This window comes from Jaculus jaculus, chromosome 10 (assembly GCF_020740685.1).
Source record: "Jaculus jaculus isolate mJacJac1 chromosome 10, mJacJac1.mat.Y.cur, whole genome shotgun sequence".
Lineage (NCBI taxonomy): Eukaryota > Metazoa > Chordata > Mammalia > Rodentia > Dipodidae > Jaculus > Jaculus jaculus.
In genome coordinates, this window is record NC_059111.1 from 14,681,201 (window position 1) to 14,695,149 (window position 13,949).

Consider the following 13,949-nt stretch of genomic DNA (forward strand, 5'->3'; position numbering starts at 1 on the left):
TGGGCATGCTAGGGTGCCCAGCCACTGCAGACGAATTCCAGGTGCATGTGCCACCTTGTGCATCTGGTTTATGTGGGTCCCTGGGAAGTCGAACCTGGGTTCGTTGGCTTTGTAGGCCAAGTGTCTTGGCTGCCAAACCGTCTCTCCAGTTCAGTATTGACTCTTACCTTGCCACGTAGAAGTAAGCTTGTAGGATAAATTCCCAAGAGTTGAGATTACTGAGACAAGCGAGTACCTACGTTTTAAATTTCAGTAGCTCTTATGTTCACCTTCTAAAGACAGAAACAGTTTATAACACATTGAATAATGTGTGAGAAAGCCCGTTCCTCTCCACCCTCACCAGTGTTATGGGTATTAAGAAACTTTTCTTTTAGTCACTGTTAATTTAATAGGTGAAAAAGGTTATGCTACTGACTTCTAGTTCATTGTAAATGAGCACCAGCATGCTCTCTGTTGTGTGTAATATCTATGAACTATGTGCCACCTTTGCTCATTCTTCTAGTTAGGTTGTCTTTTATTGATTTAAGAAATTGAGAAAACTAGCTCTTGATCTTCTATGTCACAAATGCCCACTTGACTGCTCCTTTTAGCCTGTTTTACTCCTTATTTTCTCTTTTTGGGAAGTTTAAAGTTTCACATGGTCACACTTGTCATATTTTCCCTTATGACATATGTTTTTTTCTCATGCTTACAAAGGTCTTCACATTTCAGGATCTTGAGAAGACATTCATCTGTATTCCTTTCTGTTTCTGCTTTAATGAGGTCTCTCTCACACACACACACGTGTAATTTATTAAATAAGTGCACTTGTGAGTATCATGAGCTTTTAAAATAAAAAGCTTGCTTTTTATTACATAGAGAGGAGGAATATATATATATGTTTTAAAATCTCGTACCATCATCAGTATATTTTGGTGGAAGAAGTCAAGGTGGTATCCAGCTTCATTTTTCAAAGAGATAGATAACTGACTCCGTGCTCGTTATTAAATAATGTTGTCCTTTTTCAGAACTGAGAACACTTGTGAGATAAAGCTCAGTTGCATAACCATACACCATTCCGTCTGCTTGCGTGTGTGGGCCTTACAGATGCTCCAGGGGCCTGGCACTTACTCAGGCCCCAAGTCCCCCGCCGGTTTTCAGTTTCATTAGCAGATTGAGTGTGCCGACACACCAGGTAGTAAAAATCAGCCAGGCTCACAAATGCATTTCCTGTGCATACCTGTTATGTGTAGCCCAACCCTTCACTTTTTCTGGAGACCAGTAACCCCTGTAATGCGCACTTGGACTAGGGTTGTGAACAGTGAGGTCTCCCTGGTGACTCAAAGTCGTGTCTGCAGTCCTTCTGGACAGATGCTGCCTTATGCCCGTAAACATCGTGGGTTTTTATTTTTCCACGACACTGGCTTCACATATTCAGGTCTGTGGCCCTCCTAACTGTCTTCATGGTTGTCACACTGTGTATCTGAGTTTCGCTCAGGAAATATAATTGTTAGATAGAGGTTTATTTTGTATCTTTCTCCAACCCTGGCTGTTTTTTATTCACTATTTGTTAAATTGAACCTTTCCAGTTGTTTTTTGGGTTTCTAGAAAATCATTTTATGTTGTGGGTGGAAGTCTAAACAAACACATGCTATCTTATTTAATTGGGGATACTATGAGCTTTTGAAAAAAACTGCAATGATAGCAGATGTAACTTTTCAGAACATAGAAAACAACCCCACCTGAGTACGGGAATGACAACTGTAGGAGGTTCCTCAAGGCTTAAGTAGCAAAGAGAGCCAGTGAAAATAAGTTCAAGACCTCAGACATTTGGAGATATGAGGTTTCATATTCTTAAGTTGTGTATGTAAAAGATAATCCACTGCTCATAAGCAAATTAGGTAAATTAGTGAAAAATTGTCATTAACAGTAAATCTACATTGAATCAGAAAAAGTTAATTACATATTCTGGAATTTGAAACAATTAGAAGAGAGCTTAATTTATTGAAATTTTGTCTTGAAATATTATAGAGATAAAAAGCCCAACTAAGGCTGAGGAGATGGCTCAGCAGTTAAAGGTGCTTGCTTGCAAAACCTATTAGCCCAGGTTCAATTCCCAAGCCACCCATGTAAGCTGGGCACAAAAAATGGTGTAAGTGTCTGGTGTTTGTTTGCATTGGCAAGAGGCCTTGGGGCACCCCTTCCCCCCCCAACAAACACACATACACACAAACATGTACAAATAAAGTTAAATGAAAAAAAGTCCAACCTGTTTTTAGTCTTATGAGAGGAGTCATTGTATTGGTAATCTTATGACTTTGTATGAGAATCAAAAAGTTCTCTGACAAAAGAAGGACTAGCTATGCCTTGAGGTCAGGGGACTGTGCTGCTCATTTTCCAGTTCCTAGAGATGCCAAAGGAGTACCTGGTACGTGGTGGTAGGCCCAAGACAGGTTTCTGGAATGCATGGATGGTTGAAGGGCGAAGAAATGGGGCTGGAGAGATGGCTCAGTGGTTTAGGTACTTGCCTGCAGAACCTAATGACCCAGGTTCAGTTCCCCAGTACTCACGTAAAGCCAGGTACACAAAGCAGCACATGTGTCTGGAGTTTGTGTGCAGTTGCAGGAGGTCCTGTTGTGCTCATTAATCTCACTCTCTCAGTCTCTCTCTCTCTGCTTGCAAAAAAGGAAAGAAAGAAAGACAGACAGACAGACAGAAAGAAGAAATAAGAATAGGCCTTTGATATCCCCTATCAGCAAACACTGTTGACTCTGTCTTCAAAACAGATGCAGCCTGTGAGCCTTTCTCAAACCTTGCCTGGCTGGGACACCTTGTAATCCCAGCACTTCAGCAGGCTGAGGTCAGAGATTTCCTTTTTTTTTTTTTTTGAGTTTTTTTGAGGTTAAGCCAGCCTGGGGCAGCAGAGTGAAGCCCTATCCCTTTAAACAGTGCAAAACAGCAGCAACAACAAAAGAAGCAGAATCAAGGCACCTTCAGCTTGTTTAGGCCACCACCTTCTCTCACCTGGAGCAGGACAGTGGCCTCCATCCCCACCCTTGTCTCCACACGGCAGCCAGAGTGACCCTGTCACCAGTTGCGGTCATGACTCTCAAAGCCCTCCACTGACCTCCAGAGCACTCTGGAATAAAAGCGGAGTCCCTAAAGTGCCCAAGTCTCTGTCTCATATCAGCTCCGTCCTGGAGCGTCTCGGTCTCTCTCCCCCCTTGTCACCGTGGTGTAGTCACTCTGGTTTCCTTGGTGTCTGTCCCTGTGCTGGACCTCTGTGTTAGCTGTTCTGCCCAGAGTGGTCTGTCCACACGTCTCCATTCCTGTCCGCTCGAAGTGTTCACCCAGTGTGTGCTCCGTGGGTGGGGTTTGCTTCGCTTGTGTCTTCTATCTCACTGTCGCTGTCCCCGTGCCCAGCGTCATACCTGTCCCACGCTGGGCACTTGGATGCGCAGGAAGAGGGAAGAAGGCAGCCGATGTGCTGAGGAGGAGAGCAGCAAAAGAGCTGCCACAGGAGTTCACAGATACCAAGGTGCTCGTCTTGCCCACGTCGGTGGACCCCGTCCCTGAGCACTGCTCTAAACTTGACACCTTTCCCGGCAATTTCCTGCCGCCGTCTTCTTAACCTCCACAGTCATGTTTTCATTTCTTTCCCATTGCCTGGGAAAAACGCCTCTGCTGTAGTTCTAATTGACTCGCACCTGGCAGGGGAAGCGTGTGACAAATGTCATATAACATGCTGCCGTAACCTGCTGTTCCTCTCTGTGGAAGCAAGGTTGCTTCTCCCAAGAGCCCTCCTGAGCCTCCATCACTGCAAAGGGTGCCTTGTGCCGGGGGGGCGGGGGGGGGGGCGGGGGGGCGGGGCGGTGAGGATAGCGTCCCCAGCATCTGCTGTTGATACACTAGGCCGTTCTGGCCACCCCCTACCTGGGGCTGCCGCTCCCCCGTCGGACCTTTATGTCCCTTTTCTAGGGTTCTCTTTTGGATTGCATGTCGCCTCAGATGAAATCGCTAAGGACATATGGCCCGTTATGATTCTCTGTTCTCAAACTCTGCCATTTTGTGTATTTGTGACACACTGCAGATTTCGTGAAGACTGCTTCCTAATATTTGTTTACCATCTGCTGCACTCTATTTGGTATCTTGCTAGGATTTTTTTTCCCCCTCCATTTTAAGTGACATTAACAAAATCCAGCCAGTACATAGACTTTCTGGTTCTACTTTCGCTTCCCTAATGTGCTGGAAAATCATATAACTATGCTCCAGGCAACGAGAGAAGCCTGGAGTTCTCATTGTGAACCAGTGTGTCAGATCTGTGCCCCCCACCCCCTTTCCTGGTTATATCCAGTCATGCTTTTTTGGTCAGATGGCAGAGAACTGCATGTCAAGACAGAACGAGTGCAAATTGTTTTTTACTACTTCCCACTCAGTACCACGACTCGCTGGTATTCTTCAGCATATTTATACCTGTGGAACTCTTTGGGCCCTCCTAGTAGAAGGCCAAAAGCTGCGAGGTTTGCCAGGTGGATATTTTGTATAGCCCCAGCTTTCTCTTTAGGAAAAGTCTTTAGGTGACAGGCATATTAAGCCCACCCTCTTCAGTCCTGTCGTTGAATCGACTCTGGAGAGAAGTACGTTCTCACTTTAAACCCTGGAGGGTTTGCCCTTGGGCTGCCATCACCAGGTCAGAGGCAGGTTCCGTGTTGCTTTTTGGCCAGCCCCGCCAGCATTCTCGTGAGTGTGCTGAGTTTTCCAACTTCGTCATCTCCTCTTTGCCAAGAACAGGAAGTCTTCACTGTACCAAGTAAGAGTGAAGCAGTCCCCTGAGGAAACCAAGGCCTCCACCAGGTGCACCATGACAGCCACCGAGGGCCCCGTCACCCAAGCCTGGCTGTGTCCCCAGGCTTAGTGAGAATGCTTCTTTCAGCCGATCTGAGATCCGCCTTTTGGAGTCAGAGCCCATGTTACCAGACAGCACCAGCGATCCGTCCCTGGGCTGCTATCAAAGCCCTTCTGTCTGTGTCCAGTCAGTGCCTTGTTTGTGTTTATTCTTGCTTTTTATGGAATTTCTCAGCCAGTTGACTCCCCTAGGAAAGATTATATAAAATCCTAAGCCGGGCATGGTGGCGCACGCCTTTAATCCCCACACTCGGAAGGCAGAGGTAGGAGGATCGCTGAGAGTTCGAGGCCACCCTGAGACTACATAGTTAACTCCAGGTCAACCTGGACCAGAGTGAGACCCTATCTCAAAAAACCAAAAACAAACAAAACAAAATCCTAGAATTCTAAGTATTTTGTCTTAAGTAGCCTTAGTTACTCAGGTCTATCTTTAATAATTTAAAAGATCTCTCTCTCTCCCTCTCTCTCTTGTACTCTTTCTTTTCCTTCTTTCTGCCCTCTCTCCTCTCCTCTTTTATTTCTCCCTTCCCTCTATTTTAATTTAGAGAATTATGATTTAAATGATATGGAACTTATGCCCTTTCCTCAAATATCATGAAAAGGCTTTTAACCTGTTTTACTGAACTCTGACCCTTTCCCATTCTAGTCAAAGAATGCCCTTTTGAGGTCATGCATATATTGAAATGGAAGTAGTCCCTTTGTAGCCATCATCTGCATAGCCAGGTCTGGTGCAGAAATGAGATTCATAAAAAAGCTACTTCCTTCAGATTGGACAGAACCTGTTTTTTTTTTTTTTTAATTTTGTGTTAATTTTTATTTGTTTATTTGAGAGTAACAGAGAGAGAGAGAGAGAGACAGAGGCAGAGAGAGAGAGAAAGGGTACACCAGGGCCTCCAGCCACTGCAGATGAACTCCAGATGGATGCACCAACGTGTGCATTTGGCTTACGTGGGTCCTGGGGAATGGAGCTTTGAACTGGGGTCCTTAGGCTTTATAAGCAAGCACTTAACCACTAAGTCATCTCTCCATCCCCCAGAACCTGGTTTTAAAGCACAAAATATAAAGTGGTTTTTTATGTATGGTAGTACATTGAATTGTAAGGTTTTATTCTTTATCTTCTTTTTTTTCCTTTCTGTCTTCTGCATTTTAAAGAAAGCTTTCAACTTATCATTGAATATGTTGCCTTCTAGAACCTGCATAGAAACTCTTCCAGTCATTTCTCTTCCAGTTTTGCCTTAGAGAGGCTGCACCTGAAACAAAAGACAGAAAGAAAAATTCTAAGATGTTATGTACATAACATCTCTGAGGAGTCATGGAATGTGCCTTAAACAAAAAGAATTATATTGGCTTTTCTTTTTTTTAATTATTTATTTATTTGAGAGCGACAGAGACAGAGAGAAAGACAGATAGAGGGAGAGAGAGAGAATGGGCACGCCAGGGCTTTCAGCCTCTGCAAACGAACTCCAGACGCGTGCGCCCCCTTGTGCATCTGGCTAACGTGGGACCTGGGGAACTGAGCCTCGAACCGGGGTCCTTAGGCTTCACAGGCAAGCGCTTAACTGCTAAGCCATCTCTCCAGCCCTGGCTTTTCTTTTTTGAGGCAAACCTTTTTTAACTGTGAGAGTGAGGGAGAGAATTGGTGCGCCAGGGCCTCCAGCCACTGCAAGCGAACTCCAGACATGTGCGCCCCCTTGTGCGCATGTGAGGCATTGTGCACTTGTGTCACTGTGTGTCTGGCTTACATGAGTCCTTAGGCTTCACAGGCAAGCGCCTTAACTGCTAAGCCGTCTCTCCAGCCTATATTGGCTTTGTAAAAAAAATATTTTTATTTATTTGCAGAGAGAGAGAAAGAGAAAGAGCGAGAAAGAGAGAAGGGGTGCACCAGGGCCTCCAGCTGCTACAAACGAACTCCAGATGCATGTGCCACTGTGCATTTGGCTTTACATAGGTACTGGGGAATCAAACCTGGGTCTTTTGGCTTTGCAAGCAAATGCCTTAACTGCTGAGCCATCTCTTCAGCCCTGGATTGTGCCTTTTTGCTTACTGAAATGACCGTATAAACCTTTACTCTGTGAACAGGCAACTCTTCTGTAAAAATATTTTGGTATATTTATTTATTTAGAGAGAGAGTGAAAGAATATGAATGTGTGTGTGTGTTTGTGGGCACAGTAGGTCCTCTTGCTGCTGCAAATCAACTTCAGATGTGTGTGCCATTTTGTCTTCTGGCTTTGTACGAATACCGGGGAGTCGAGTTTGGACTGGCAGGCTTTGCGAGCAAACACCTTTAAGCACCGAGCCATCTCCCTGGCCCTAAGCAAGCAGCTCTTGGTAGTGGAGTACCGGTAGTGGTTCTTGACAGCTTCTAAGTATTCAGACACAGTGGTGTGGTGATACTGATCCCCACAGGGGCGCAGAACTCTGCAGAGTGAACCAGGGCCCAGGGTCCAGAAGTGGAGCTCTTGGGGAGAAGACCTGTGGAGAGCGACTGACGGACTCGCTCCCTGAGGGAGGCCGGCCGAGGGCTAGTTTCCCTCACGCTGTCACATTGCTGTTGGCTGCTGAGAAGGAAAAGGCCCGGACAGCGTTTTGCTTGGCGGTAGGCTAATCGAGAGAAAGCACATACTCCTTCCTAGGGTCCCCGTGGCCGGGACAGTCGTGCTCATCTGTGGGGGGAACTGAATCCTTCCGCTCTTTTAGTCTGCCCAGAGCATGCTGCGCCGGCGCTCATGGTAAGAGAGTCGGCTTCGCCGGGTTTGGGATGGGCGGCGGTCTTCTGTATCTCATCACATTAGCAGCCCTATGCCCAAAGCGAACAGAAGTATGATCCTGAGCGTTGAGCCAGTGCTCCAGGGCTGAGCACCCTGCCGAGCGCCGCCCCTTCTAAGAAGCCGTCACCTCGGGAGGCTGTGCACGTCACCGAAGTGTTGGAGGCGTTTTTCTCTCAGTGTTGCATTTTGGGGTCTAGCGCATTGGCTGTCAGATGTTCTCATTCCTGACCAATCTTATCTTTGGAAGGATGGCATATGTTAACTGAATAGATAGAAAACATTCAGAGTCTGGCCAGGAAGATGGGTAGGTGCTATTTCTCGGACACAGTGAAGAGAGGACAGGGCAGCATTTCTCCTTCAGGCTGCAAGTGAGGTAGGATTTTCTCACATGGTCTGTCTGCAGTTTTTGAAAAGCCCGTTCAAAACTACTTTGATTAAGAGAATTACCGAAACAAGCACACTGCTGTGGACTCGATAACGCTTATTCAGATGCACACATTCTGGCTACGTGTTTTGAAAAGCCATACTATCCTGTGGTCTGTAGGCTATGGAATTATTTCAATATAGCATGAGTCATCGTTTGAGGCTTGCTAGATCAGTCTCTCCAATACACATGAAACTGTCCACAGAGCGCTGCTAGGTGGAACGGAAGATGGGAAACCTGCATTAGAGTTGCTTTGCAAGTTAACCTTGTACACGGCCCCAGGCTTTTCTTCTGTGAAAGGAAATCATCTTAACGTCAGCGTCGGAGGACCGTGAGCAGCGTCCTAAGGCGGCAGCCCAGCATCTGTGGCTCCCATCACAGTAGCTTGTGTATGAGCAGTAGCCATGTTTATCATGGGAGAGAGGAGGAGCGGAGAGACAGGGGCTTATTGAGAAACACAAAAGGTGCTGATAGAACAAGACGGCTTCTCATTGATCTTAAAAATCCTTCCAAACAACCCAGTCTTGTCATGCTCCCGTTATGTTTATGTGGAGAGTGCCACGAGCAATATTTTGATCTTTTTCAGCTGTCTTTTATTTATTTATTTATTTGAGAGAGAGAAAGAGGAAGGGAGAAAGGGAGGGAGGGAGAGAGAGAGAGAGAGAGAGAGAGAAAGAATGGGTGTGCCAGGGCCTACAACCACTGCAAATGAATTATAGACATCTACACCACCATGGGCATCTGGCTTATGTGGGTTCTGGGGAGTGCAACCTGGGTCCTTAGGCTTTACAGGCAAAAGCCTTAACTGCTAAGCCATCTCTCCAGCCTTACTTCTTTATCTTAAAATTAATTAATTTATTTATTAGAGAGAGAAAGGCAGGCAGAGAATGGGCATGCCAGGGCCTGTACCTACTGCAAACAAGCTCCAGACAGACACATGTGCTACCTTGTACATCTGGCTTTATGTGAGTCCTAGGGAATTGAACCGGGGTCCTTTGGCTTTGCAGGCAAGCACCTTAACCGCTAAGCTCTCTCTCCAGTCCACTCAGCTGTCTTTTAAAAATAAAGATTTAGTTCTTTCTTGAAGTTCTGATTATATTCCAAACAAAAATATAATTAGAAAGCTAGACATGGTGGCGCACGCCTTTAATCCCAGCACTTGGGAGGCAGAGGTAGGAGGATCTCCATGAGTCCCAGGCCACCCTGAGACCTACATAGTGTGAATTCCAGGTGAGCCTGCACCAGAGTGAGACCCTACCTTGAAAAAAACAAAAATAAATAAAATAAAATAAGAAATGAATAAATCCAGGAAGCTCCCTCCCCCTCAAATATTACGGTGAAGGTTTGGATATCAAGCTGTAAATTGTGGTTGTACTGTGCTCTCACTCAGCATGGTCTTTGTGCATTAACAGAGGCAAATCTTGTTACTGTCACTGTTCATTCTCAAACAGATGAAGATGAAGATGGCGATAGAATTACAGTGAGAAGTGATGAAGAAATGAAGGCCATGCTGTCGTATGTAAGTACATTACTGATGAGGACTACTCAACAGGAATGTTAATGTAATTGGGGGTGCCATTTCTTGGGCACAGTGAAGCAAGTCAATCCCCATTGCCCTCACATTTTTCTACATACTAGATAAGGCTTCCAAAGATCTCCTTATGTGAAAGTTAAGGGCATTCTTTCCATAAGACACTTACTGATCATCTCATGCACATTAAGAAGAATGCATCTTAATGACTTTTGCATTAGGTATGGCACAGACTAAATGGACTATCAATTTCCTGTATTTTTTATGCAGTACTTAAAGTAACGGCTCATTAAAAATGAACCCCTGGGCTCTAAAAAATTTTTCAAAATCTACTTTTGACTGGAGATCTCTTTCACCCTTCTAGACTATAGTTATAATGTAGCTGCAGGCTTAATATAGATGCAGGATTTAAAGATATACTCCCTGTTATTTTATGCACTACCCATTCTGTCTGTACCCCAAAATGATCTACAGAGCTACTTACTGAATCAAATTAATTTGAATGCATCCTGAGATGACTTTTCTATCTTAAATTTTTTTTTTTTTTTTTTTGGTTTGGGTTTTTCTTTCGAGGTAGGGTCTCGCTCTAGCTCAGGCTAACCTGGAATTCACTGTGTACTCTCAGGGTGGCCTGGAACTCATGGCGATCCTCCTACCTCTGCCTCCCCAGTGCTGGGATTAAAGGCATGCGCCACCATACGTGGCCTACCTCAATTTTTGGTAAAAATTTGCATTTGTACTTGTCTGGGGCTACAATAGATACACAAGAAAATGGGCTCCTTCCCTCAGCTTTAATACTATGCTCAAGAAACTCAATAGGGACAAAGAACAATGGCTCCCCCAAGCCCTGATTTGAGCTCTCTTCTCAAATTTTGTGTTATTTTGTTTTATCTGAGATTATAATCTGTTTATACAAACCTCTTTTCTCCTGGTCTGGTAGAAAGAGCCAAGCTTGCACTAGAAGTGGACCAGGCTGTGCCCAGGGATCCTGGCCCGAGGCAGATCACTTAACCTTTCAGGGTTGCAGTTCCTTCATCTGTCAGTGGTGGGCAATAATACTTGTCGTTTCTGCCGCACCCGATCATTGCAGTGGCCAGATGGGGCGGTCGATGTGAAAACTGTCTGAAAAGTTGAAGGTTCAAAACAAATGCAAAGTGATATCATGGTAGACATGATGGAGCGGGGCCTCTGCTCTTCATTGAGACTCTAATCCCAGCCAACATTTTCAGTTGTGTGTTGTTGATAGACTTCAAGTCCAAGCAAGGATATTGTTTCATTAGAATGAAAGCTGTAAACTATCTGTGTGGGTTTCCGCCAATAGTTTTAATTTAGGGTAGGAGGAAAGAGAACAAGAAGGATGGCATGATTAACAGAGCATTGCATCCCAGCTAGCAAAGACTAGGGAAAGTCAATTTCCCATTGACTTCCCATTAACTTCTGTGGGTGTCTTTGTGTACTGAGAATTTAGAGCTGAGCTCATCAGTACTTGAAAGGCAGAATACGATTGTCTTTGGAAAGGCCCGGCACTAGGATTGATGGATTAGCTAACTCTTGAGAATGCGGCATGCTCACTTTAGAAAGCATACACAAATGGGTTCTAGTTTTCTCACATCCATGGCAGAGGACTGATACCGGTATTCTTTCATGATGTCTTCAGCATCCTGCACAGAAGGGCACGTGCTTTTCAGAAACAAATTGTGCTATTCCAGAAATAGTGCCAAATTGGGTCAAAGTGATGGTACTAGTTGTTTCTGTTTCTGAATGCACTGTATATAACGAATGCTTAAAATCCATCCCTCCCTCTTTCTGTCTTACTTCTCTCTCTTTCTAGCTGTAGCCCAGGCTGACCTGGAATTCACTATGTCGTCTCAGGATGGCCTTGAACTCATGTCAATTACCTCTGCCTTCCGAGTGCTGGGATTAAAGGTGTGCACCATTATGCCCGGCTTCTGTCTTTCTTTTACAGTTTGTTTATTTGCATGTGTATGTGTGTATATGGGCATGTCAGGGCCTCTTGCTCCTACCAAATGTTTATGCTACTTTTTGCATATGCTAACATGGTTGGCTTGGGAATTGAATCCATGCAGGCAGGGTGCAAGCAAGTGCTTTTAACCACTGAGCCATCTTCCCAAATTTCCTTCCTTCAATCATTCTGAGGTGGATATTATTCTTGTTTTTTTTAAAGGTACTAAGGATTGAATCCAGAGCTTCAGACATGTCACACACATGTGCCACCCCTGAGCTATATCCCCAGCCCCATTTTTTAACTGGTTAAGAGACATTCCCAAGGTTTCACAGCTATTTTGAAAATATAGAATTTCATTTCAGCCTTTTTCACCTTGCTGAATCCTACATCCATTCACTATTTCACGTGGTTTCTTCCTAATCTGTGACTCTGGAAATTCTAACTTGGAACTTTTTATATCATTACTGTTAAATTCTAAATGATTTGTGTTTGTATATTATCTTAGTTGTGATATCTGTTCCATATATTCCTTATTTTTATTTTATTCCTTATGCTTATTTTTCAAAACTGCAGTGTTTTTTAGTATTTATTTTTTGTTGAGGAAAAATAATAGTCATGATAAATAACCTTACATTACATACCATTAAATTTAAAAGTTCCCAATATTTCTTGAGAGGTTCTTTTTTTAGTCTGAAAAGAAATTGTCTAGCTCATTCATCTCCTAATATTAGGGCTTCACAAATGAATCATTTTTTCAGTTTTGGTTGGGAGACATAGTTATGACAACTTTTAATATTGCTAAATATAAACATTAACAAGATAAAGAAACTAAACATCTGTGGTTTGTATTATCAAAGAAAATAATTAGTAATTTGAAGCATAAAATAATGGGCAGGGTATAATCTCAGAAGTAAAGATGAGGCAGGTGTGATGGCTCATGCCTATAGTTTCAACACTTAAGAGACTGAGGTAGGAGGATAACTGAAAGTTCTAGGCCATCCTGGGCTAGAGTTAAACCCTGTGTCAAAAACCCAAGAAAACAAACAAAATAACAGCACTAAAAATGCAAGCATGACCATTTCTTTAAAGTGAATATTAATTTTATGTAAAACTTCCTGCATTATTTGAGTTTTTTTCCTTAATGTGCCGTGGATGGCTGAAAACTTTTTTTTAAAAATAAATTATCACTTGCCTGTGTATAATGGGGTCTGGCTGATGGGGCCCAGATTTTTCTCATTAATTCAGTTTAGGCAAATTCATAGGTGGCAGCCTAACTCCCTTCTACCCATCTTTTAACCACTTAACAGGGAGCTTCAGTTTCTGACGCCACTGTGTCTCAGCAAAATGTTTTGGAGGCAAATGAAAGTATCTCTGAGAGGGAACACATTTTAAGTCATTTCAAACTTGAATGGGCTTTCCTTTCCTCCACATCTTGCTATTGCCCGGTCTTCCTCAGCACCCTTTGTTTCTGTAGAAGCAAGCTCCCAGTGAACAAACCAATTGTCTTGGTTTTATGGTTGAAAATCCCTCTGGGGGTCATTTTAGCTGCAGAGAAACATTTGGACCTAATTTCACAATAGATTCTGGTTGCTAGTCCTCATGCTGGCCATCCTGTTATCAAAAGTTCGCCTTGGTATTTATTTTTTAGCTTTGATTTGGTGCTAAAGAAGCTTGGCTTACGATTTTGGTGTTGTGGCATAGGAATGGCAGCACATTCCAGTTGTGAGAACGAAGTGACACAGCATGGGTTTTCATGGGGCTGTCACTGTAGTGTGTCTTCAATAGCCAAATGGGAGATGTAAAGGTAGGATTTTTTTCCCATTAGTTCTTTAGTCATTTTTTCCATTGATTACAAGGATGAGATACTCATCCAGCCCAGGTAGCTACATAAGAATTTAGAAAAATTGCAATGTCTAAGTTAAAACTTGCAGAATTACTTTTCTTCCCTTAGATGCAAGGATTTCCTGGCTTTGGGCCAACATAAGTGTAAGTTTTACCAGTAATTTAAATAGATTTTTGTATTAGACTTGAAAATGTTGCCTTTTTTAATTGAAAACTTATCAATTATTTAAATTGCTGGCAGCCTGAGGCTGTTAATTTTATGAGTGCTATAATAATGGCATAGAGTGGTTTTTGATACATGTGACACATAGAATATCATATCATGGTAAAGATTTATCACAACAAGAGGTTGTTATGTGCTGTTAAATAATAACCATCATAGAAACCCAAGTCTGTTGTCACTCATTAGTACCATTTTATATGTTATTTAGAAGTTGTGTTCTTTTCTTCATTCAATATATTTTTAAGAGATAATGAGAAGAAAACAAAGCTATAATAAATTGTCTTTTAAGAAAATGTAAAGTAATTTGGTCT

General features: G+C 43.3%; 1 protein-coding gene across 8 annotated transcripts in view; it reads left to right on the forward strand.

Moving 5' to 3' along the window:
- The window catches only part of Map2k5 (mitogen-activated protein kinase kinase 5), a 278,604-nt gene that overhangs the window by 10,179 nt on the left and 254,476 nt on the right, over nt 1-13,949 (forward strand). For 7 of the 8 annotated variants that reach the window (XM_004662568.3, XM_045160765.1, XM_045160764.1 and 4 more), the window contains one exon: nt 9,528-9,595. The exons of the other annotated variant lie outside the window; for it this stretch is intronic. In XM_004662568.3, the coding sequence (XP_004662625.1) occupies nt 9,528-9,595 (68 nt within the window). The remainder of the gene's footprint in view (nt 1-9,527; nt 9,596-13,949) is intronic. 8 annotated transcript variants of the gene reach the window in all.